The sequence below is a fragment of the Gymnoscopelus microlampas genome (assembly GCF_963454915.1).
Source record: "Gymnoscopelus microlampas genome assembly, chromosome: 21".
NCBI lineage: Eukaryota > Metazoa > Chordata > Actinopteri > Myctophiformes > Myctophidae > Gymnoscopelus > Gymnoscopelus microlampas.
The window spans coordinates 40770049-40796007 of record NC_139958.1 but is presented as its reverse complement, the minus strand read 5'-3'; the positions used below and the strand labels follow the sequence as shown (position 1 = coordinate 40796007).

Sequence of the window (25959 nt, the reverse complement as noted above, 5' to 3'; positions counted from 1 at the left end):
ACATATACTAGTGGTTCTGAACATGGGGCCTGGGAACACCCCCAGGGGGTCCTTGAGGGGGTTCCAGGGGGTCCCCAGCTAAATTATTGATAGTTAGGAACCAAATGGAGCCTTACAGGTCTGTAACTCTGAGAGTGTACAAATGGAACCAAACGGACCCTTACAGGTCTGTAACTCTGAAGGCGCGTTCCCACAGAAAGATACAATATTTGTTCGAGCGGCACAATTACATACAGAGTCAATGCAACAAAGTCACATAGTGCGACGTTCAGTGGTGGAAAAAGTACTCACATTTTTTACTTAAGTAAAAGTATCAATACTGCAATATAGAAATACTCCGTTATAAGTAAAAGTCCAGAATAAAAAATGTACTGGGTAAAAGTACAAAAGTATTGGCATCAAAATGTACTAAAAGTGCCAAAAGTAAAAGTAATTATTGTGCAGAATGTCCCATTTCAAGTTTTCAAATATACAAATCTTTTGAAAATAGTCATAATGCGTCGCATCGTGACGCATTGTATGTAAAAAATAAAGTAAAAATACCTCAAGATTGAACTTAAGTACAGTACTTGAGTAAATGTACTTAGTTACTTTACGCCACTGGCGACGTTGCATAACAGCCTTGTTATAATGGTAACTTCGCTCCAGATGTAAAATCCCAACTGAGGTGACGTTCGCTTCCCCCCTTCCAACGCTGACCAGCGTGACTAAAGTGGAGTGATTAAGAGACTACAAAGATATTTTATATCTCTGCTGTCGGGCAGAAACCAACTCCATCATTGATAAGAACACCTGAATGGGCCTCCAAGCTCACAATGAGGTTGGAGGTCAAAAGGGGGTGGAGCCTGGAATCAGCAAAACAAGCTAACTCCACCCCCCTTTGGTGGAGTTAGCTGGTTTAGCAGAAAGTTTGAGGATCCAATGGAGTTTTTTTAGACATACTGTATGGAAGAGGGTCCATTTTCCACATGTACAATCTCAGAGTTATGGGGGTCTGTGGCCCAATGCATACCAAACAAGGAGTCCTTGACTTTAAAAACACTGGAATAAACCTTCTAGCTGCTAGCAGAATCCAGTACAACAATGTACAGGACATCACACTATGAATGACTCAGCCTGATTTTTTTTTTAAATTATTTTATTGATGCAAGTAAAGACATTGAAGTTATAAGCAGCTTAAATCAAACCATCTGTTCCATTCATGTTCCTCTCATTATCACCACAAGAGCTGATGTCACTGTTAATGTCACCACAACACCTGTTAATGTCACTTGTCTCTTCATTCCTTCAGTAGCGTTACAGCGATAGAAAAGCAGTATATTGGACTTGAGTATAGATATAGGAGTCACACACACGCACACGCACACGTGCGCGCACACTCACACACACACACACACACACACACACACAGACAGACAGACAGACAGACAGACAGACAGACAGACAGACAGACAGACAGACAGACAGACAGACAGACAGACAGACAGACAGACAGACAGACAGACAGACAGACAGACAGACAGACAGACAGACAGACAGACAGACAGACAGACAATAATGTGTAATAGTGTGTAATTGTGCGTGCATAGGTGTGTAATCTCCATGTTATTCACTGGGTTTCAGCTTGTTTTTTGCAGACGGAGACAAATTCGCGATCACAAGCATCATCGTCCCAAAGGTGGTCACCTGCTATATAAATGCAAAGATAAAGTTGAGCATTAAAATTGTTTACAGACCACATTAAGTATTATATTGAGTTGTTACTTAAAGGCGTTATTAGTGATATGACATTGTTTCATTGAAAGGTTAAAGGTTAAGGTTGATGGGGTCGCCAAAAACCCCATCAACAGAAAAAGTTTGAGAACCCCTGCTCTAAACAATGATTACCATCAGAATATAGAGCTATTCAACATGAATACAAAAAAGGATACATTAATTAATTCAAAATATTTTTTGCATAATAAATGTTTATTTCTTATTCTTATTCTTATTCTTATTCTTATTCTTATTCTTATTCCATTGAATTCAGATTGTTGAGACTTACATGCATAGTTCACACACATGCAGTTCCCGTAGTTAGGTTCTCCCTTGGCCCAGTCAGTGAAGGTCATTGGGCGACCGTCACTCCACAGCCAAACAGCATTCTAGATGACAATATAACTTCATAATAAATCAATACAATAGAAAATGTCACCATTTAGAGTTCTCAACCGGCCTGAAACGTAAACACATCCATGAATGGACCGTAAATATAAAGACTCACCAATCATCACTAGGCTACTGCAAAGATCCAATCAGAACTTCCACAGTGCATGGTTTCCACATTGTAAAAAAGTGAGCTTGAGCGAGCCCACTACTTATAATCCATTCATTCATCGGTTTGTTTTGCACAACAATCACGCACCTGTCTAGTCATTATTATCAAAAGAATAACGACTCAAGTGAAGAAAAAGTAGTCTTCATATATAAAAAAGAATTAGAGTAGACACTTTCTTACTCTTGTAATAAAGTGTTTATAGTGACAAGTCTACTCAACTACTGAGTTACTTCATAAGATCTGAGTTCTTGTTTAAATAATCAGAATGTAATTGAAATGTGTAAAATATAAAGTTATTGTCCAATAGAAGTAAACACAATTGTCTCTTTGGGTGAATTTAAGGTAGGGTAAGTGATTTTCTTTGGCTAAAATAAATGTTAAATAGCTCTATATTCTGATAGTACTCATTGCTACAGAGTTTGCATTTCAAAAAATTCATTGTCAGGTCGGGATACCAATTTTATCTCATCAGGATAGAAAACTCAGCCAGGATACAGATTAAACAAGTGAAATTGGAATTGATGACACAATTGATGACACGAATACACAGTGTTGGGAAGTAACTAAAGTAATATGTAACTTAAAGTAATATTATTACCTTTTCCCAGTAACTTGTAAAGTAACTAATTACTTTCACGTTTTGAGTAATAATATTACCTTTACTTTTTTTCAAAAAGTAATTTATTACTTTTTTTCACGAGCCTCGGTGGTACTCTGGGTTTGAGTGTGTTTATTCGATCCTGTGTTGTTTTTGGTCCATTGATATAATGGTAGACTGGTTGGGATCGAGTTGCTATGCAGGCTGCTTGCTGATCCGGTCTAGAGCGGATACGGAAACGTTGAAATAGCTCTCAAAGTCACTCTTTTAGCACGTAAACGGACGCAAACAAAGTTGATTCAGACAATATAGAACATCACCAAACCCATACTGTTTTTTTTTAATAAAAATGTTAACTTCCTGTTGATTTTGCTATTTTTGTTTAGAAGAAAACACGGACTGGATCTGCGGATCCGGATCCAGTTCTTCAAATAGTAAAATAAACAGGAAGTTGACATTTTTATAAAAAGTACTGGGTTTGGTGATGTTCTATATGCTCTGAATCAGCTTTGTTTGTGTTTGTTTATGTGCTAAAAGAGTGACTTTGAGATCTGTTTCACCGTACAATGTAAGTCAATGAGGAGCATATTTTGAATTATCAATTTCTAATCAATGGAGCAATTATTTTTGATTTGTTGTCCACCTTTGGAGTTACACCATGGCAAGGTAAATACACAACCCAAACCTCTACCAAAGTGGTCTTGCCCTTTAAATATATTTAAAATACTTGTTTCCATTGAGGTCCTTAGTATTCAATTCATAGTCGTCAAATGGTTTTCATTTAGTCTGTAAGTTATGAATTCATACACAGTAAAAGTCTTAGTGTTAGTATAATTCAAATGAGTGTACAATGAGGATTTTACAATGTAGGCTGCAGAAAAGAGAAAAAAAACAACTACTAATGTTGAAAATGCAAAGTCAGACTTTTGGGGAGAAAGGATGCAATTACTGGGGGCGAGAAAAAAAAAGTAACTAAAGTAATAAGTAACTAAGTACTTTTGGCAGGGAGTAATAAGTAAAGTAACTACATTACTTTTTAAACAAGTAATATGTAATAAGTAATATATTACTATGTTTAAGTAACTATCCCAACACTGCGAATACATATGTTGACATTCAGGTACAGTATCAGTGTAATATAAGGTAAAGTTTCATCAAACAGTGTATTATAGGTTAATGTACCTTTGTTGCATCGTAGCCTCCAATCCACGTGCGAGTCATTGTACCAGTTGTGGAACGGATCAGGTCTTGAATGAATGTGTGCTCTGCTTTGTTCTGTATGGATGCAAGGTTTCCACCCTGAGACAAACAGTTTTTCTACAGAAGAGAATAAACAGAAGACAAGAAAGACTATTAGTCAAATAGAAAAAATAGACACAGACAGACAGACAGACAGACAGACAGACAGACAGACAGACAGACAGAGTAAAAGACAATGTTTTGTGTATTTCATAATGTGTTTGTTCATTATAATTACCTCTGCATCAGCCCAAGCCATCGTAGTTCTTTCAAATTTGTAACAGTTACCAAACAAGTCACGCCATCCATCTCTTAACGACCACATGCTCTCCTGAAAAGACAATGGACACTTGAAGTTAACTGTTTGAAAGCAGCAACAGCAACAACAGCAACAACAGCAATTAATTCCTAGCCCATAAATGCATTTCCACACACTGTCAATGACTACATATCCCATAGAACCACGGTATTGCCTTCCATCTGAGCTATGGACCGTGGCTGCATATACCGCGTTGCCACCCATCCGAGCTATGGGACCGTTACCGTGACTACATGGTCTCTCTCTCTCGCACGCACGCACGCACGCACGCACGCACGCACGCACGCACACACACACACACACACACACACACACACACACACACACACACACACACACACACACACACACACACACACACACACACACACACACACACACACACACACACACACACACACACCTGCAGCAGGAGCAGCAGCAGTCAGAGCCATCACAGCACCGAGAAGTAGAGAAACGCTCAGCATTCTCATGTTCATGATGATGATGAAGATGACGGAGAAGATGATTTCCTTCAGTAAAAGAAACAGACATGTCAGAGATACTTCTGAAAGTCAGAGGAGAGGAGAGGAGAGGAGAGGAGAGGAGAGGAGAGGAGAGGAGAGGAGTCAAACCTTCAGTAGAATGATGTGTTGTGGATCTTCCAGTGTCGAAGTGTTGAATATCAGCAACAGCAGCTCTTGTTGCTTATATACACTTCATGTGCGTGTGACATTGGACACGCCTTCACATGAGACTCCTGTTACTGAACAAACACTCTATAGCAATGACAATGTAATAACATGAATGATTAATAATTTGGGGTATTTCATTACAGGACAAATGTTTAACACAAAACATAATGTCCGTCAAAAACAGAGAAAATAGCCGATCTAAAAGCTCACAACACGTCTCATCCAAATTTTTTGTTTCTAGGTAACAAAGGAACTAAAAGAATGGGGGTTTAAATGTGAAAATACCAACAAGGAAATAAGTCCAGGTTTTGCATATACAATCAGCTCCTGAAAGGTATCCAAATACTGTATGTCAAATGTTATCATGGTTAGAAACAAACCCCCAAAAAAAAATCTTTTTAAAGATTTCTTCTATTTGTGTGGTAAATGTACAGTACTGTGAAACATGAAGTTGAAAGGTCCAGTCAGATAGTTCCTCAAGTCGATTTATTGGATAAAAACAGAATACAGTGGTTCCATGGAGTCTGACATCCTCAGACTGGCTTGCTGTTACATCATACATGGGCAAATGGCAGCCCCCACTTTCAATTAATGCGGCCCGCAGGTTATATTATTGATTTCAGCTGTTACAATTCCAAACATGCAAACATGACCCACTTTAATTACTTCAGTCTAGTAGCTTAATGACTAGTATTACAATTCCATCATCTTTTTTATGTCCAATATTTGTATTTAAGTCCATACGTTTAACATAAGAATAACTTTTGAAACATTTGAAATTAAACAAAAATGTTACTTTTCAGGATTCCAATTAAAAAATATCAAAAAACAAATCAGGATTCCAATTCAAAAATGGCAAAAATAGCAGATCTACAAGCACAAAACACGTCGCACTGCAACACGTTTTGAGCTTGTAGATCAGCTATTTTTGCTACTTTTGCGTGACATAGAAAGTATGGCATTAATTTACGAAAAAAAGTTAAAATACGGAGATAAGATCTTTCTGCCCAACAGTATATGCAATGTGGCCCTCGGAGTGAGTGTTGAAATATAGTGGCCCTCTCTATCATCAAAGTTGCCCACCCTCTGCTTTTATGCTGGTCCACTGTCACGTCCACCTACAACAACATTTTTAAGGCACAATGCACATTTTCACACAAGGCACGGCAGTGTAACTTTTCATGGGAAAACACCACCAAGGTAATAAGTCAAGGTTTAGCATACAGTAAGCCTATAAGCTCTTGGAAGGTTTTCAAATATGTCAAATGTCATCATGGTTCGAAACACGAGGGAGAACATTGAACATTTCCTGCTCATCTGCATTCTCTCTGGGTCTTGATTAAAGTCCAAACATTTCCACACCCACATAAAGGCCCTCATTTATCAAAGTGGTGTAGACCAAATAATGGGCGGCGAGATCACAGCAATTTTCGGCATTTATCAATCTATCGTGACTTTGACATCAGTGTACGGTCCACTCAGATCAAACGTCAGGTCTGAGGGCCTGCAGACTTTGGCAGCACCTGTTTGTTCCATCGTAGACCTGCGGAGCAGCATTGTCTGACCCTAGTCCCTATGGGTTGAGGATCTACAGGGCTGACAAGAGCATAGTACAGCCTAATATAGCCTATTAGAGTCTAGTACAGCCTAGTACAGCCTCATCTATCCTAGTCCAGCCTTATCAGTCCTAGCATAGCCTGGTACCCCCTCCCCTATTATGTTCTCCCACCAGGCTGGACTAGGCTAGACCTGGGTGTACTAGGTTTTACTGTACTAGTCTCTGCTGGGCTCTAATAGTCTGCTTTCAGCTCTAGCAGCCTTTGCTAGGCTTTACTGGGCTCTATTAGGCTATAGAAGGCAGTACTTTACTTTGGCCTACAAATGTTCATGCAAAACTATTTCTCGTGCACACACAAGCTATTGCCCGTGTACACAATGGTTAGTCCCTATGGGTTGAGGATCTACAGGGCGGACAAGAGCCTAGTACAGCCTAATAGAGCCTATTAGAGTCTAGTACAGCCTAGTACAACCTAGTCTAGCCTAGTCCAGCCTGTTCCATGCTAGTATAGCCTATACCACCCTCCCCTAGTCTGTTCTCCCAAAAGTCTGGACTAGTCTTGGATGTACTAGGCTGTACTGTACTAGACTCTACTGGTCTCTAATAGGCTTTTTAGTGGCGCTAGCCGCTCCATACCTGACTTTGTCCGTGTGCGTCAATGTTCTGATTGGTCAGGTGCGTCAACAAAGTGATTGGTCAAGCTTCACGTGACACATGGCTATAAACACATTATAAACACATATCGATGACAAAATGTATCAAAGGCGCCGCTACCTTCACACAGGGTGTGATTTTTTAACCTCTAGTAGGCTTTGCTAGGCTGTACTAGGCTATATTAGGCTGTACAAGGCAGATCTGTACTATGGTCTACAAAGGTTCATGCAAAACTATTGCTCGTGCACACACAAGCTATGGCCTGTGTACACAGTGGTTAGTCCCTATGGTCTGAGTATCTACAGGGCTGACAAGGGACTAGTAAAGCCTAAAAGAGAGTATTAGAGTCTGGTACAACCTAGTACAACCTACTCTAGCCTAGTCCAACCTGTTCCATGCTAGTATAGCCTATAGAAATTATTTCATGTGCATGCCATAAGAAATGCACAACACGTCGTTGCAAATGCCGGAAATCTGGGTTACGATGCACAGCCATGTGTGCATGTCAGCAACGGAGTGATGATCAACCTCCTTGTATGAATGTGGTCTAGTGTCTAGACTTTCGTTCAACAATGGCCAATACAGTATCTTTAGAGTAATAAACCGTTATCTGTTATGGGGGCCGCTATTTTGCATATTTCGGAGTAGGCTGATTAATATATTATATTATATTATTATATTATATTACTTACAAATTCTTTACTCACATTGTAGAAACTGTATATAGACACTTCATTTGTCAATTTTGCTTGCCTGGCCACAGACTTATTGAAGATAAAGGTGCGAATTTGGCAGCCATTCAGATATGCAGATTAGAAGGTCAAAAACTAAACATTTAGCATGGGGAAAAAGTATGTATTTTAGATGTCCTAAGGATGGCAAAAATACAGATAATTAGAAACAAAATAAGGGGGATGCACCTTTTGCACCGTTTGAGTACTACGGTACATCATTTTATGTAATGGTGGCCTCTAATTTGCATATTTATTTACATTTATTTACATTTATTACATTACAAATATCTTCCAAACATTGTATGACCCTCAGAACATAAATATATACACTTTATTTGTCAGATTTGCTTGCTTTGTTATAGAGTTGTTTAAGAAATACTTCAAAATCGGCAGCCATTTTGATATGCAAATTAGGAGGTTAAGCACTAAGAATTTTGCTTGGGAACAGTGTTTTTCTGATTCAGCACCCTTGAATTATGTAAAATGGCCTTGTTCCCAACTTTTACCCCCAAATGCCTCTAACAATCACATATTTCAGAAATCCCACCGGTCTACACGAACGCGGGAAGCGAACGCAAAAAAAAAATAATAATAATAATGAAAAAAATATATTAAAAAAAAAAAGTAACCAATAAAATAATTAAAAAATATACCAAAGAATTCTGCGTTGAAAGGAGCATCTTAGAAAAATACAAATTCCCCCCCCCCAAAAAAGTTAATGTTTTTGAACAATTCAACAAAGTGTTTGAAGTGCCTGTTTCACCCACTTCCGGGGGGCAGAGTCAAAATCCGAGGCCGAAGTATTTGTTCGTAGACCCCCACTTAGGGGGGGTAGAAAAAGTTTGGGAGCGATTCGGGCACTTTTCATTTAACATGGGGATTCAATGGGGAGTTTTTAGGAGCCTTCTCCGGGGCGTGGCCTCCGGGAGAAGGGGCGGGCTTAAACACAACCTTGACAGGTGTGTTCAGTTTTCAAAGACCTTTCATTTGATGTATGGTACGTCTATATTGGACATTTACTTGGCTGCACACAGGCAGTGCAGATATACTGCACACAGACACACACACAGAGACACAACCCGAGCACGGTTTCATAGTAGGCTCCACTTGCGCCTCCTTCCGCTGCGTTCGCAATAAAGACATAGGCTACATCATGGACATGTATGCCTGTTTTATTTCTAAGTGACAATGACAAGCAATTAAAATCTAACATAATTTGCAACTACTTTAACAGTCATTCAGACAATTCAGACGAGAGTGCAGATCTGGCTGCATTGGCTATTTGAAAACAGCAGTTCTACAAGCTCACAACGCATCGCGATGTGACGTGTTGTGAGTTTATAGATCTGCTATTTTCAAAATATACGAGCGCTGGGTTAAGGATATAAACCCGCCAGGCTAGTTATTTTATTGTGTTGTGTTGTATAATTGTGATCTGGATGTCCCTGAGTCTGAAATAAAGATTTCATTGAATTGATATCTTTCATTAACGTGGCATCATGGCAGCCCGGGATTCACGGGGAATACATGATTGCTTTATTTTAGTGTAAGTAGAACACACTGCGCTAGGCACTGCGCTCGGTAATGGGTTAAATTAATATATAAACGTATTCCATTCATGAAGATGTGACTGGTGTCATTCATGTGCTACTTGACAAAGATTGTACCGTCACGGAATACATGGTAATCCCAAAATGCACATGCAGGTTGGGCTTGCAAGTAGGTAGGTGTGCGCACGTGTGCATGTGTGAGTGCAATTAATGTTTTACCATGTGTGTGTGTCCTCTTTGGCCCTAGGTGGTGCTTCAAATCATAGGAAGCCAGACCATATAGGCCTACAACTAAGAAGATTAAAATAGAAGGTGAGTCTGAGAATGGAGAAAGAGGAATTGAGTCAGGACAATGAATGCCACGGCTGGCAGCTCTGGAGGGCCTATAAAAGGAAGTGTGACCATGAAAGGGTGAGTCTTTGTTTTCTGTCTGTACAAAATATTATGCAGTGTATGTCAGTGAGGTAACTTCCTGTTTGTGTATAATTAATATTTGTGATTGTGATAGCCGAACAGGTGGAGGAAGAGGTGATTCTCTATTTTTTTTAATCTCTGCATGTGTGGCTGGCACTGGGTTGTGCAACCACTTGGTATTGCTGTACCGGGTGCATTTCGCCTTTCCGACATGTCGCCTTTCCGACGTTAACGAACCCTATACCTAACCCTAACCCTAACCGCACGCGGAAGCCACTAGTCGGAGTGGCGAGATGTCGGAATGGAAGGAGCACCCCTGCTGTACCAGGCAGTCCATGTGTTATGGCCTGGCTCTAGGCCACAACAAATAAAGGGGAAACGAAACGAGAGAGAGTTTTAACAAAAAATGAGTGATTTTATTTACAAAAACATAATAATAATGATAATGATAAGATGACAATGAAGCAGGCATACTGCCAAATAGTGCAAACATAAGTGAAACACAAATGCTCTCATTGTGTGGCTATGTTCGGGTGTGGGCCAGGTGGGAAAAGAGAAATATCCGAGGCAGGGTAGGTGTTTTATACTGTGGGAGACAGTGGCCAGGTGTCTCCTAGTCGGGGGCCCCGGGGATAAAAAAGGACCGTTTGGTTCAGATTCTCGCAAATTCGCCAAATTTGGCACAGATGTTGTCCATACCATACTTAATCATTTTAAGATGGGTGCCAAGATTGGCACCCCATGGTACTGCCATATTGCGCAATCCAACATGGCTGCCACCCGAAAAAAACGGAAAGGCCTAGAATCATAAATGATACCACTTTTTAGGGGTTTACTGGGTTGTATAATCTGATTCTGGTGTTATTTCAATGATTTGAGGTCAAGATTACCCCTCAAGGTCAAGTTTACTCATCAAAGTTAGTATATAAAGGCAATATCGGGGTAAAATCCAGTATTTCTGGTGCGCCATGCCAGATTCTACCCCCAAAAAGTTTATTCTCATTATAAGCTATACTTGTATAATATGTATCAGATTCTGGTTTCATCTCAATGATATGAGGTCAAGTTTACCCCTCTAAGTAAACATAAAGGTCATTTTGGGGTCATTAAAAACAAATCTTATCATTATTTATCGGAAATAATGTTTTGCCATTTAACCTATTTTCAAACTTGTCTGTCAGAGACAAGGCAGGAGTCAAACAGTAACAACATGTGATGTGTTTGCTGAATCAGCCTGCCAGTTAAACAAGGTGAAGGTAGCCTAATGAGGCTGTACTGGTGATTCATGGTGCACATACAAAAGACAGGTGAAGTAAAGTTTCGCAAGGATGTACTCTCGTTCATCGATGTGGTACAGCAGCTAGGCAACCCCTTCCTTGCTACAAGCCAGGAGCTTATTGCACTCGATACACAGAATGTCATGGAGCCGGCAGTTGTTGCTTCTTTATCTCAAATCCATGAAGCCGGCCAGACCCTTCACGCAGCATATGTCAAGGAAAGATTGGAAATGGCTTCAGTACCAGTATCTGCTACCGTCAAGCGGAAAAACATGCTAACATTCGCCAACCGAACTGGCCCCAAGAAAAAAGGTACAAAGGACAGTGGCATACAGAAGCAGAACATGGTTTTAATCACACAACTGTTCCTTTCACTCCAGTCACGTCCCAATGCTGACATGACAGACTTCTTTCAGTTCGAAAATCAGAGAGAGCCACCGAGCCTGGCGGACAGAGGGTCTCTGCGATCTGGGACAAAGTCTGACATTCTTCAATGCCTCAATGCTAGCACAGGTCGTGCAGCTTCTGCCAAACAAGCTACCGTTGTGGTGTTGGATATGGCAGCAGTCATCCACATAGTGCGCCCCACAACAGCAAAGACATTCAGCGAGTATGTCTTGCTCAACATTACACCATTTCTGGAGGCCCAAATGACAACTAGTACCCAACGCATTGATGCTTTATGGGACAACTACCCAGAGGAAAATAACCTAAAATATCTTACACAGAAACGGCGTGGGAATGGTTCACGGACAAAAGTCGGTGATGGTAGCACTCCAATCCCTAAGCATGAATGGAACAGTGGCTTCCTAAAAAACGAGGACAACAAAAAGGAGCTCTTCTCATTCATCAGCACACAGATCTCAAAGAATGACATGCGTGGAAAGCTCCTTCTGACTACCCACTTTGAGACTGTGCTCTCCAACATGCCTTGTGATGTCACAAAACTTCAGAAGTGCAACCATTCTGAGGCAGACACCAGGATCCTCCTGCATCTGGCACATGCAGCAGAGCAGGGTCATACAACAGCCTATGTTCGCACCGTAGACAGCGATGTTGTCATTTTGGCAATCCGGTTTTTCGAGACCCTTGGCCTAACGGAGCTCTGGGTGGGTTTCGGTACTGGTCGAAAATATCGTGACATACCAGTCCATACCATCTACTCTGATCTCGGTCCATCAAAGTCCTTGGCACTACCCCTCTTCCACAGCTTAACAGGGTGTGACACAACTTCCCAATTTCTCGGATGTGGCAAGAAGACAGCTTGGGCAGCCTGGAGAAGCATACCAGACCTCACCAACACACTAGTTGCTCTCACACACACCCCTGACCTCTTCAGTCTTGAGTCTGTGCATATGCAGAACATTGAACGTTTAGTCGTGCTCATGTACAGCAAGGGGTGTGGTGCAGCTGGTGTCAATGAGGCCAGACATCGCCTCTTCACCACTGGAAGTAGATCACTGGAAAACCTCCCACCTACCCAAGCTGCACTGTTCCAACATGTCAAGCGAGCGCTACTGCAGGCAAGTTTCTACTGGAATCAGGCAACCTCGGTCCAGCAGGAAATTCCTGACTTCAGTGAGTGGGGCTGGCACAAAGATGGCACTGGCACATGGCAACCACTGTGGACCACTCTTAGTGATGCATCAGCAGCATGTGACCTTCTTGTTCGCTGTGGCTGCCTCAAGGGATGGGGAGGCATGCGATAATCCGACAGACCTTTTCTCCGACTATGTGGCATCCGCGTGCGGTTAGGGTTAGGGTGCGGGTTTGGTTCGGGTTTAGTATTGAAACGTCGGAGTGCTGCGCTGTCGGAGGAATGCGCTGTCGGACTAACGTACTGCACCCCAAGGGATGCATGGGAAGGTGCAAATGCAACCGTATCGGTGTCCGATGCACAATTCTCTGCAAATGCGGAGGTGGGTGCCTTAATAACGAAGATGACAGCCAGTAACTCCACACCTTGCAAGGGATGGAGACACAATAAAGAATGTGAATGTCATTGTGATCTAACTTTTTGATTTTATCAAGTTTTACGGAATAACTATTTTGATTACATTGTCCCCTACTGTCAGTTGTTTACTTAAAGTTGAAGTTGGACTTGTGGACTCAGGTGGAGCCTGAGCATTGGATCAAAAAAACATTTTTTGCTGTGTCCCTAGACACATTTTGTTTGTCTTTTTCTTTTAGGATTTTGTTGGCACATACTGTATCAATTTTAATTGAAAATTGTTTGTATTAGTTTATTGTTAATAAACAATCTACTGTTTTGAGTTGTGAAACATTGATACATATTATACAAGTATAGCTTATAATGAAAAAAAAAACTTTTTGGGGGTAGCATCTGGCATGGCGCACCAGAAATACTGGATTTTACCCCAATATTACCTTTATATACTAACTTTGATGAGTAAAATTGACCTTGAGGGGTAATCTTGACCTCAAATCATTGAAATAACACCAGAATCAGATTCTACGACCCAGAAAACCCCTAAAAAGTGGTATCATTTATGATTCTAGGCCTTTCCGTTTTTTTTTCGGGTGGCAGCCATATTGGATTGCGCAATATGGCAGTACCATGGGGCGCCAATCTTGGCACCCATCTTAAAATGATTAAGTATGGTATGGACAACATCTGTGCCAAATTTGGCGAATTTGCGAGAATCTGAACCAAAATATCCCCGGGGCCCCCGACTATCCCCTTCCCCTGATTACCTCCAACTCCACCCTCCAATCAGCACTGCAAAACAGTTAGGGCAGGTACACACTATACGACTTTTAAAGTGGTCGGGGGTCATCTGATCATTAAGCATTTCACACTGCAGGAGTCTATTTCTTGAAATCGGCTGTCATATCGTTGTGGTTTTCACACAATAGATTGATCTCTGACCAGGGATTACACACTGTAGGATAGTTCACTAGGATCCAGACCCACCCGATACATTCCATTGTTTTTATTCCAATTCATTTTAACCGACGTCTCCCGTGATATATGCACGACTCTCTCTCTTTCTCTCTCTCTCTCTCTCTCTCTCTCTCTCTCTCTCTCTCTCTCTCTCTCTCTCTCTCTCTCTCTCTCTCTCTCTCTCTCTCTCTCGTCAAGTGCGCAGCAGTGTTGCCATGTCCGCTTATTATAAGCAACTTTGGGCTTGTTTTTCTGTAAAGTTGCTTGAAAGTGTAGTTGCTTATTTGGCCTTGTTTCCTAATGTTGTTTGAATCAGTTGTTCTCAAACACTTTCATGGCAAGGACCCCCAAATTAATATTTGTCCGCAGACCTCCCCCCTTCTGAAGATATGTTGTGCCGACCCCCATACAAGATCTATGTGGATTTGGAAAATATTCCACAATTTTCCCTTTTTTTCAAGGTTTTTCTTTGAAAATAGTCAATCTACAACGTGAGCTTGCAGATCGGCTATTTTCAATTCTAGCAAAATAGCAGATTGTCTATTTTGTCGCTTAACACCTACACTACAGGTCACACAATGGGCAATTGATATGCATCTATGGCTCATTCCTATGTTAATCCACCTGGTGTGAGTCGGGAACCTTTGTAAACTTTGTTGAGGTGTGAATTTAAAGTTGTTTTAAATCTATGCGTGTGCCTGTGCGTGCTCCTGGTCAAATAGGTTCCTGCACGGCGTGCAAGGCCGTCCCATGAGCAATGCAACCCTGCTGATATCCAGCCGGTGACAAAGCCGAATATCAAACCTGCTATATAATTGAAACGGTCGGGAAGCCATCGCCGAGTGTAATTATCGTGGCCGCATCCTCTCGCAGAGCCTTTCACACACAGCGACTAAAAACCTCGCCGATCACAGCCTGATCTGCGTCAGATCGGGGGTTTTGTCGGTGAGCCCCAAAAAAGGTCCCCCACAGCATAATCAAACCAAATATCGTACAGTGTGTACCTATACGTGCCCTTAGACACACAATGCACATTCCTAGCAAAGGCCCCAGGTGGCCGTCACACACATGTCCGTTGTCCCTCCTGTCCTTTCGTGCACAGAGGTTGAACAAAAAGTGGCATAAGCCTCAAACAATTGTTTGTGTTATTTAAATATCTTAATAGGCTCTATGCACAGCAGCCATATTGGAAAGAAATTGGGCCTCTTCTTACTTCCTTCACAGGTGTTACCAATGATACTAATGAAGGCTCTGTTCCATTCTGGTCAGGTTGCTGATATCGTGCGTGTTGGCTCACTAGAAACACTCCATTTTGGTTCCCAAATGGCCCCTTATGGTGGGTGTCTAACTCTGAGAGTGTACAAATGCATTTGTACACTCTCAGAGTTATGGGGGTCCTTGAAAATAAGACAACCACTATGCCACACTAAATGGAACAGAGCCTTAATTACTATCATTGGTAACACCTGCGAAGGAAGTAAGGAAGGGGCCCAATTCATTCCCAATATGGCTGCTGTGCATAGAGCCAATTGTGTATTGTTATAATCTGTTTATTAACGGCCTCTTAATATATAGGGAGTAATGCCACGATGGTAGTGAAGCCCAAACCAGGTGCTACTTCAGCTGCAAGTGGGATCAGGTCATTGCAACAGTATAAACAGGCACACAACTCTACACTGTTATGTCAAAATGGCTGTTGATAAGTTATGTGTTATCAGAGGTTTAAAGTACATTTACTCAAGTACTGTACTTAAGTACAATTTTGAGGTATTTTTTACTTTACTGGAGTATTTCCAATTTTCAGTACTTTTACTTCTACTCCACTACATCTCAGAGTCAAATAGTATACTTTTACTCCACTACAATTATTTGAAAACTTTAGTTACTATTTACTTTGTAGATTTTGATTATTATTACAAAACATACATAACCACTTCAGCCCTGTATACATTTCGCCATTTGAAAATAGCCGATCTACAAGCACACAAGTAGATACTTTGGCACTTTGGCTTTTTAGGAATGAAGAGACAAGTGACATTAGCAGCAGATGGACAGTGACTCTCTGGTGTTGTGGTGATAATGAGAGGAACATGGATGGAATGGATGGCTGGATTTAAGCAGCACAGAACTTGCTTTAATGTATTTACTTGCATCAATGAAAGAACGTATGTTTACGTATGTAAACACGGTTTTATGAATGAAAAGTGAACCTGTAACCATGTGACAACTACCCTCGGATCAGGAGCATTATACCAAATTAATCACACCTGTGGGTGCGACGACACCCTATAAGTGCGTCACGCACCCACACACTCTCCCTCTTTCTACCGACTGGGAAGGCATGACAGGGCCAGCCTTCACCGCCGAGTGACAATGAAGGGTTACAGGTTCACTTTTCATTCATAAAACCGTGTTTACATACGTAAACATACATTTTATTTCATTTCAAGTGAACCTGTAACCATGTGACAACATGGTACATAGTACAGTATACCAAATTAGTCACGAGGAGAGTGAAGTGGCCAAAACCTACAGGTCAAAAGCCATAAAGGAGGAGTAAACCTCATCACAGTAATACAGCAGAACACAACGGAGTTCAAGCACTGTATTGTCAACTGAAAGTCATGTTTACAAAACATTCTCCAGGTTAATACCAAACTGAAATGTTCCAATCAAGGGAAACAAACATTCTGGAGCACAAACCAAGGGTGCTCATATTTAACTGTAAAGTAAATGAACTCAGGTGAAGGTAGATTGGGACACCAGACAATCCCACCACCAAGTCTACATCAAGTGTGTACAAACACCGCCTCCAAAGGGCCACACACAAAGCCTCATCATCTGAGGCTTCGGGTGCCATATCCTGCCCTGCACCTGGGACAGCAAGTCCAGTCTGACTGGAAGACGCCATGGCAGGCCCTCCAGCATCTCATAGATCTCTCATCCATGGTCTCTGTGGCCAATTCGGCACCCCCATAGTACCTGGGCGTGCAGCAACCTCACTATCCTGAGGAAAGCAGCAGGAGAGGAAGTGGGGGGAAAAGTTGTATATAGCCTCTGCTGAGGCTATGAAAGGCTCAGAGCATCTATCCCCAGTGGTCCTGGTGGTCCATGCATTGACGACCAGAGAGGACAGTGAGTGTTCTCCTCCGTGGCAAAGAGGTCTACCTCTGCCCGACCAAAGTTAAACCATATCTGGTTCACTACCTGGGGTGCACCAGGTTGGGGACCTCCCTGTGCAGAGATTGGGACCTCAGCCCACCCTGGCGGTTGATGCAAGACACCACGGCTGTGTTGTCTGTCCTTATCATGACTTGCTTCCCAGACACAATTGGGAGGAAGCATCTCAGAGCCAGCGAACCGCCTCTATCCCAAGGAGGTTTACATGCTACCCCTGCTGTGCAGGAGGCCAAGATAACTTGTGGCGTCAGACATAACTTGTGGCGTCCAAACCAATATTGGACCGGGCGTGTGTGCAACAGGCCCAGTGGCACAGCCTGGGCAGCTGCTGCAAAGAGGCCCAACAGCCTCTAAAACTCACAGACAACGACCTGTGTGACATGCAGTCTGTGATGCATTTCCTGATTGTCACCTTCCTTTTCTGTGTCAGGCATGCTTTCATGGTGACACAATACAGAAGTCCAAAATACTAAACTGACTGGGCCGGGACTAAGCTGCTCATTCCTGCATTCAGATGCAGGGATGCAGGACCCGGAGCAAAACCAGACGTGCCAACACAACCTATGTGTGGCTCCGTGCCAGGCTCTCTGATAGTGGACACACTAGCTAAGCCAGTCATCGAGATAGTTGAACACTCAGATGCCCCTCCACCGCAAAGGGATCAGCACAGTATCCACACATTTTGTAAACGTTCAGGGTGACAGGGACAGACCGAACGGGAGGACGTTGTATTCAAAAGCCCTCCCCTGAAAGGCAAACCTGAGAAATTGCCTCTTAGCCGGCCTGATTGGAATGTGAAAATAAGCATCACGAAGGTCCACTGTTGTGAACCAATCGCCTGCCCTTATGGCTTGAAACAAAGTTCTCAACCATGTCATTCGAAAGGGAAGCACCTTGAGGTTGCCTCAAATCCAGAAATGGGCGAAAGCCTCCAGTCCGCTTGGGGACAAGGAAGTAGCTGGAATAAAACCCCTGTCTCATTTCTCCTGGAGAGAGAAGCCTTATTGCACGTTCCCCCAGCAAGGCAGAGAACCTCATTGACCAGAGCGGAAGAACGAGATTGGTCCCGTACGTTTGTCTCCAAAAATCCAGAGTACCGACCATCCACGGACAAGAGGTACACTGACGCCAAGCACTGAGGTTGGCCCTTGAAAAGGGCTGGCACCAGTCAACTCGCACCGTAAGGGGTGCTGGCGGGGCTTGGCAGATCCCCCTGTGGTGCGCTCCCAAGATCGAGGCCGGGAACGTTGAGGGTCCCGCCCCTGCTGTGGGGGATACCCCCGCCTCACAGTCCCATAAATCCAGAGTGGAGCTCGGTTCTGAAGAACGAGGCCGCTGCAAGCCCCCTTGCCTTTCTGGAGGCTCCCGAGCCACCGGCCTCAACCGTTCAGGCTGGCGTATGGACTGAGTGCGCTGCCTGACCTTCTGGGACTCAGCCTCTGCTGCAGGCCCGAACACCTCCCCAGGAGTTATCGAGGCCAGATCAGACTGGCTCAGCCACATCTGTCAGTCGTGCCAAGGAATTGCCAAGAACCGTGGCTTGATTGTGAGCACCCTGGATCACGGTGTCAACAACCTTTTTCAGTTCTGGTAGGAGGTCAGCCGGGTCCTTGGACCCTAGATCATGTATCAGAGCCTCCAGGTACACAAGTAGGAGTGTATTCGTGTTCGCTAGTCTAGAGGCCATGGCTGTATACTGATAAGCCTTCACCACCAACCACAACAGTGGACCGGTATTTTTTATTTGGGCTACGGGCAGCCCTATTGGCTGTGGCTGGAGCCCCAGCCAACAGAGCAAAGTATGGCCCACTCTGGCTATGCCATCTAGCCTGTGCTCTGTAGCACCATGCAGGGTGCTGAGTGTAGAACGGGGTGCAGCAGCCTCCCTGGGCCGTGCCCAAGACCTTTGCAGGTGCTTGACAAAATCACAATACACCGGGAGAGGGGCCTGTCCCCGGTTCCTAGGGTTCCAGTTCAGCACAGAGGCCCTTGGCGGAGAACGTGGAGGAGGTACGCCAGCAACCTACTGCTGCCGTGAGAGCAGTGCCACTATGGAGAAATCACCCAACACAGGATCACCCGGATCCTGCTGAAAGGTTGCGCCTCCTCATCAACATCCACCTCCCCAGAGGAGCCGCAGCCAGAGCTGTCGGTCTTATCCATGTTACCAAAGGTAACAATAGAAACAGCATCAGGATCTGGAAGCCTTGATGGAGAAGCCGTGCGGCCGATCCAGAAGGCGGCGCTGTTGTGCAGCCATACATTTAATGGTCTTACGCATATCCTCCAAGTGCCTCTGTATGAGGTCTACTCTTGGGTCATAGACGCGGTCCTGTTCAGTCCGCTTACGCTTCCTACTCGCCTTCCTCCCTACAGCCGGAGGATCCGAACTGGGAGGAACCAGACCCTGGCCAGGTGGCACACCATGTTCTGGGCCATTGTCCCGCTCATCACTTCCCTGAAACTCCATATGGCAGGGAATCCAATACGCCTCTCACTGAATAATCTGGAGAGTCAAATAAGAAACATACATGCAGCAATGTAACATGCAAGCCCAATTCAAGGGCGGACTAAATTGCTGCATTATGACAAGAAAACAACTGTCAGCTGACAGTATAAACAAATACACAAATGTATGAATGAATGAACCATTGTAAAGCGCTTTGAGTAAGTTTGAATACTTAGAAAAGCGCCATAAAAATGCAATAAAAATGCAATTCATTTAACAGCAGAGCTAGGCCAACACAAGCCTACTCCAGTGCTGTGGAGTGCTGCTAGTAAGCTATGCTAGCAGGAGGAAATGTTACTCACGTACCAACAAACTGACATGTGAGTTCAAACAATACAGACGATGAGACAACCTCACGGCACGCCAAGGGGGTGCCTCATAACGGCAGCCCAGAGTAGGCATCCAGCACCGTGAGGAATCAAATCACACATGCAGCAATTTAACATGCAAGCCCAATTCAAGGGCGGACTAAAGTGCTGCGTTATGACATAGGATGAGACAACCTCACGGCACGCCAAGGGGGTGCCACATACAAGGCAGCCCAGAGCAGGCCCACCGTGAGGAATTAAAGTCAAATCACAAGCTGGTATAAGCTCTTACCGACCAGGAGGAAGAAAGAGGGAGAGTGTGTGGGTGCGTGACGCACTTATAGGGTGTCGTCGCACCCACAGGTGTGATTAATTTGGTATAATGCTCCTGATCCGAGGGTAGTTGTCACATGGTTACAGGTTCACTTGAAATGAAATAAAACAAATATATCATAGCTGAGATAATTCAGTCCGAGTCATTCAGGGCGGACCTCTGCTTTTATGCTGGTCCACTGTCGCGTCCACCTACAACAACATTTTTAAGGCACAATGCACATTTTCACACAAGGCACGGCAGTGTAACTTTTCATGGGAAAACACCACCAAGGTAATAAGTCAAGGTTTAGCATACAGTAAGCCTATAAGCTCTTGGAAGGTTTTCAAATATGTCAAATGTCATCATGGTTCGAAACACGAGGGAGAACATTGAACATGCACATTTCCTGCTCATCTGCATTCTCTCTGCATCTTGATTAAACTCCAAACATTTCCACATAAAGGCCCTCATTTATCAAAGTGGTGTAGACCAAATAATGGGCAGCGAGAACGCAGCAATTTTCAGCATTTATCAATCTATCGTGACTTTGACATCAGCGTACGGTCCACTCAGATCAAACGTCAGGTCTGAGGGCCTGCAGACTTTGGCTGCACTTGTTTGTTCCATCGTAGACCTGCGGAGCAGCATTGTCTGACCGACTGATAGGCATCTGGACACATACATCCACTCCAAAATGTATATCTAACACACTAATAATCCCTGTGAAAATATAATATTTTATAAAGACATAGGCTACATCATGGTGGACATGTACGCCTTTTTTATTTCTAAGTGACAAGCAATTCAAATCTAACATATTTGCAATTTTGCAAGTTAGGTGCTTAATCATTCACTAATTTAAACAAACTGCTTTAACAGTCATTCAGATAAAATTCCAGATCTGGTTGCATTGGCTATTTGAAAACACGCGTTGTGAGTTTATAGATCTGCTATTTTCAAAATATACGAGTGCTTATGCGAGAGCATTTTCGGGAGTGGGGTCTCTAAACCTATATACAGTAGCGTGTCCTATGGATGTGTAACCTGGGTTAAGGATATAAACCCGCCAGGCTAGTTATTTTATTGTGTTGTGTTGTATAATTGTGATCTGGATCTCCCTGAGTCTGAAATAAAGATTTCATTGAATTGATATCTCTCACTAACGTGGCATCACGGCAGCCCGGGATTCACGGGGAATTCATGATTGCTTTATTTTAGTGTAAGTAGAACGCACACTGCGCAAGGCACTGCGCTCGGTAATGGGTTAAGTTAATATATAAACGTATTCCATTCATGAAGATGTGACTGGTGTCATTCATGTGCTACTTGACAAAGATTGTACCGTCACGGAATACATGGTAATCCCACTGGCAAAGACGGCTGTTTCCACAGTGTTCCAAAATGCACACACTGTTGGGCTTGCAAGTAGGTAGGTGTGTGTGTGTGTGTGTGTGTGTGTGTGTGTGTGTGTGTGTGTGTGTGTGTGTGTGTGTGTGTGTGTGTGTGTGTGTGTGTGTGTGTGTGTGTGTGTGTGTGTGTGTGTACGTGTATGTGCGTGTGTGTGCGTTACTTGACAGGCAGTGAGGCGGGCGGGGGAAAGTCTTTCTTATTGGCTTTCATACTTTGTTTGGTCGTATTCTGGTTCTTCATGTTGTAAAATCGGGGGGTTTCGAGAACATTTAAGGGTGTGTTATTTAAATGACGATCAGTTTCAGCCGTCACATTTATGAAAGGACAGACTAAATGTACTCTAGGATTGGCTTTATAGGATCGCTTAATAAATGTCAGTTGGACTTTGGCGTAAGGTCAAATATAGGCTAAAATATAAGCTGGTTTGTACACTCCATTGATACATGAGAGCCAAAGTGTATATTTGAACAGTTGTTTCTGTTTTCAACACTTCAACTCAGGAAGAACCACAACACATCACTAACATTGGGCCGGATTCATAAAGGGATTTACGACCATATTTTGTACGTACCGGCATTTAGGACAAGTCGTACACATACACCTGATTCATAAAGATTTTTTGGTCTGTGTTTTGTGCGTCAGGTGCGCACGTTCTCACGTCACCCCCGAGGCAGTCTTGCCAGGGCTGAAATGTGCGTATGTCTTTAGAATGCTTTATTCTTCATGTCAAAATCAATTACAACAGTGGCAAACCTCAAATAAAATATGTATGTGGCCAGCTTGTGTCACCAAATTTTTTAAAAGACAAAATATGAAAAAAAAAAAAAAATTACATTGAAATAAAATAAAATCGGCCGAGGCCTAATCATGACCAGCTTGTTCAAAGTGATTAATGGTGCTATATAAAGGACTTGGGCCGGCTCTCAGACTGAGCACTATGGCAGATTTGATACTGTTAGAGCATTTGGCCAACCAAGCCATGAGGAGAGGACGGCGCGTCTTCAGGGACCGCTCCAACATGTTTGAGGAGAGCGACGAGTGGCTCCGGTGCCGCTTTAGTCTACCCAGGCACAGTCTGATGGAGCTCTGTGATACCCTGGAGCCATATTTGACCCGAGCAACAAACAGGTTAAAATGAAACATTTTTGAAATGTAATGTGTAGGTTTTGTATTCGATTGTTGTGGCCTATTTATGGCATGCAGCCGTTTCAGATATGTTTCAAATGTAAAGTGCATTGCATATCAAATTGATGCCTATTATTAATTAGTATTATATTCTAACAGGAATCATGCCATCCCTGCACACGTGCAAGTGCTGTGCAGCCTGGGGTTCCTGGCCACCGGCTCGTTTCAGCGGCTGGTATCTGACAGATCCGGGATATCTCAGGCGTCCCTGAGCCGCACGCTCCCGAACGTGCTGGATGGCATCATTCGCCTGGCACCGCGATACGTCATCTTCCCATACACAGCTGAACAACAGCAACCAATAAAACAAGATTTATTTAACATCGCTTGCTTCCCCAACACCATTGGAGCAATAGATTGCACTCATGTGCGCATCAAAGCGCCAACTCCAGACCCATTCCCATACTTCAATCGCAAAGGTTATCATTCAATCAACATCCAGCTAATATGTGATGCCGATAATAACATACTGAATGCAGTTACCCGTTGGGGGGGCGGGAGCCACGACTCCTTCATTTTACATAACAGCAGTGTGGGCATGCGTCTTGAACAGGCGGCTGCTGGAGACGCATGGCTCATTGGTGAGTGTTTATCCAATTGCTTATTTTGTGCCTTTTCCTCTCACTTGGCTACATGCAAATTCTATTCACCGGATCGCATGGCTAACCATTATCCGATCTCTACCATAGGTGATAAAGGCTATGCCGTGGCTCCCTGGCTCATGACCCCCCTTTACACCCCCGTGACCCAACAGGAGCGGGCTTACAACAACAGCCATGTGGCCGCGCGCTCCGTTGTGGAGCGCACCATCGGTCTGCTGAAAGGCCGCTGGCTGTGCCTCGACATAGCAGGAGGAAAGTAGCGTGGCGTAGCTAGACTATATCACTGCGTGGATATGAGTCTGGTGCTTCCATGAGGACGTTTTGTTTCCCAAGGGGCGGGATCAAAACAATGTCCCTCAACGCAATTGGTTAGACCTACAACCAACTACCAATTACAGTCGCCCATATTCGAATACTGGGCCCTGATTGGTGCCCCACGTCTTCTGGAACAGGAAATGGATTCTCTATGGAGCGGTGCCAGACCCAAATCGCAGAGTGCATTATTTTTTTGCACTCGCAGATTCGTCTGGTCCCAGGCTAGGAGGAAAGCTCCTTTACAAGCCCGAAAAGGTATGAAATACAAATGTATAGTATAACCTCCACATTACACCAAGACCTGAAAAACAGTGGCCATAAGCTATAATATATGTATGCAGTCAGTCTATTAATTATCTACTCCAACAGGTATGCAAGATAGCCATGGCCTGCTGTGTCCTCCACAACATTTCGAAACTCCATGGTGTCCCCGTTCCAGAAATAATCCCCCCACCCATGGACATGCCACTGGACCCACCTATTGGTGCTGAGGACAACAGGGCAGCACTAGCACTGCGCCAACAACTAATTGCTCGTTTTTGAAGTAAGGATGCATAGACACTGACACACAAGCAAAATAAACATTTAAATTTGTTTTATTCCCGCCTGAGCGCCCTTGCAATCTCTTCCACTGCAGCAGCCACACGCTCCACCACCGCCAGCAACAGCTCCTGATTCCGGAGCACCGCTGCTGACACCACCTCAACCCGGGCAGGAGCTGGAGCTGGCGCGGTGCGCGCGCAAGCTCCTGTCCGGGCTGAGGTGGTGCTAGCAGCGGCAGATGAGGAGGAGGAGGATGAGGGGGGGGGCGGGGGCGGGGGCGCAGCAGCAGCAGCAGAAGATCGTGGTGGTGGTGGTGGTGAGAAGAGTGATGTTCGGGCAGATGATGATGATGATGATCGTCGTCGGCCAGATGATGTGCTGGCCGTCTCACCATCATCAGCCACCAGTGGAGCTGGGGTTCGAGGTGGAGGTGGTGGTGGTGGAAGAAGAGGAGGAGGTGGTGGAGGAGGAGGAGGAGGAGCAGCAGCAGCAGAGCCGTGGCTCTGGGCAGATTCATCTAATTCACCTGGAATAAAAAATGTTCACAATTATTTGATGGGCTTTTATTCCTTATTTATCTTGGCCCCTTCAATTTATTTTCATTTGGTTATGCAAAAAGCGAGGCTGCTTGGAGAGAGTACAGCCTATAGTTTTGTGCTCATTATCAAATAAGAAGCAGGCCAGTTATCAGGTTTAGAATGCGTTGATTAGGATTTATAGTTTACATACTATCGTCAGAGGATGGCCCCGCCATGGCGTCCGTGTCCATTCCCTCCATGGAGGGGACGCCGGAGAGAGCCACATCTCCTATTAGGAGAATAGTTTAATTGTCAAATCATGGGACAAATGTAAATGTATGGATAAAAATAGAGTGGTCTACATACCAATGATGGCGCTTACTCGCTCATCGAGGGGCGACGGTGATGGCGCTGTGTCCGGCCCCCATCCCGTGGCATTGCGGCAACTGCGCCGCTTGGCCATACGGCTCTTGACCGAGGCCTTGATGTCTGTCCATTTTTTTCTTACTTCTTTCGGCGTCCTTTGATTGATGTAATACTTTATTAACAGTTTGCAAATACAGTGCAAGGTTCTTATAGTGAACTAAAACTCAAAAAATAACGAACACTCAAATTAGTTTTCCTTAAGTGAAAAATAAATAAATAAACACCAAACAATAAACGAAAAACTGTATTGCGTGCTTGCCAAAATGCACTAAGCCTGTTTCCATTGTGGGCCTGTGTGTTATATTCACCTGAACACGGAACTGACCGCATTTACTTGGGTCGTAATTTGATCCCACGCTCCCTTTTTGTCTAAATTATAAATACCCTGTGAAACAGAACTAAAAAGAA

At 43.7% G+C, this 25959-nt stretch overlaps 1 protein-coding gene and 1 long non-coding RNA gene across 2 annotated transcripts; one reads left to right on the top strand and one right to left on the bottom strand.

The window, feature by feature from the left end:
- Positions 1 to 1121: 1121 nt before the first annotated feature.
- Positions 1122 to 5159, bottom strand: LOC311037582. The gene is made up of 6 exons (XR_014599980.1): positions 5088 to 5159; positions 4877 to 4985; positions 4393 to 4485; positions 4098 to 4232; positions 2045 to 2144; positions 1122 to 1689 (listed from the first exon to the last, which is right to left on the bottom strand). It is a non-coding gene; the product is annotated as an uncharacterized lncRNA (long non-coding RNA).
- A 17740-nt stretch (positions 5160 to 22899) lies between these two features.
- LOC311038004 (putative nuclease HARBI1) lies at positions 22900 to 24009 on the top strand (the record flags this gene model as incomplete). Its single annotated transcript, XM_084047300.1, has 3 exons — positions 22900 to 23050; positions 23276 to 23728; positions 23837 to 24009. The coding sequence occupies 3 exons, from the start codon at positions 22900 to 22902 to the stop codon at positions 24007 to 24009; spliced, it is 777 nt and encodes a 258-aa protein (XP_083903426.1).
- Positions 24010 to 25959: the final 1950 nt, after the last annotated feature.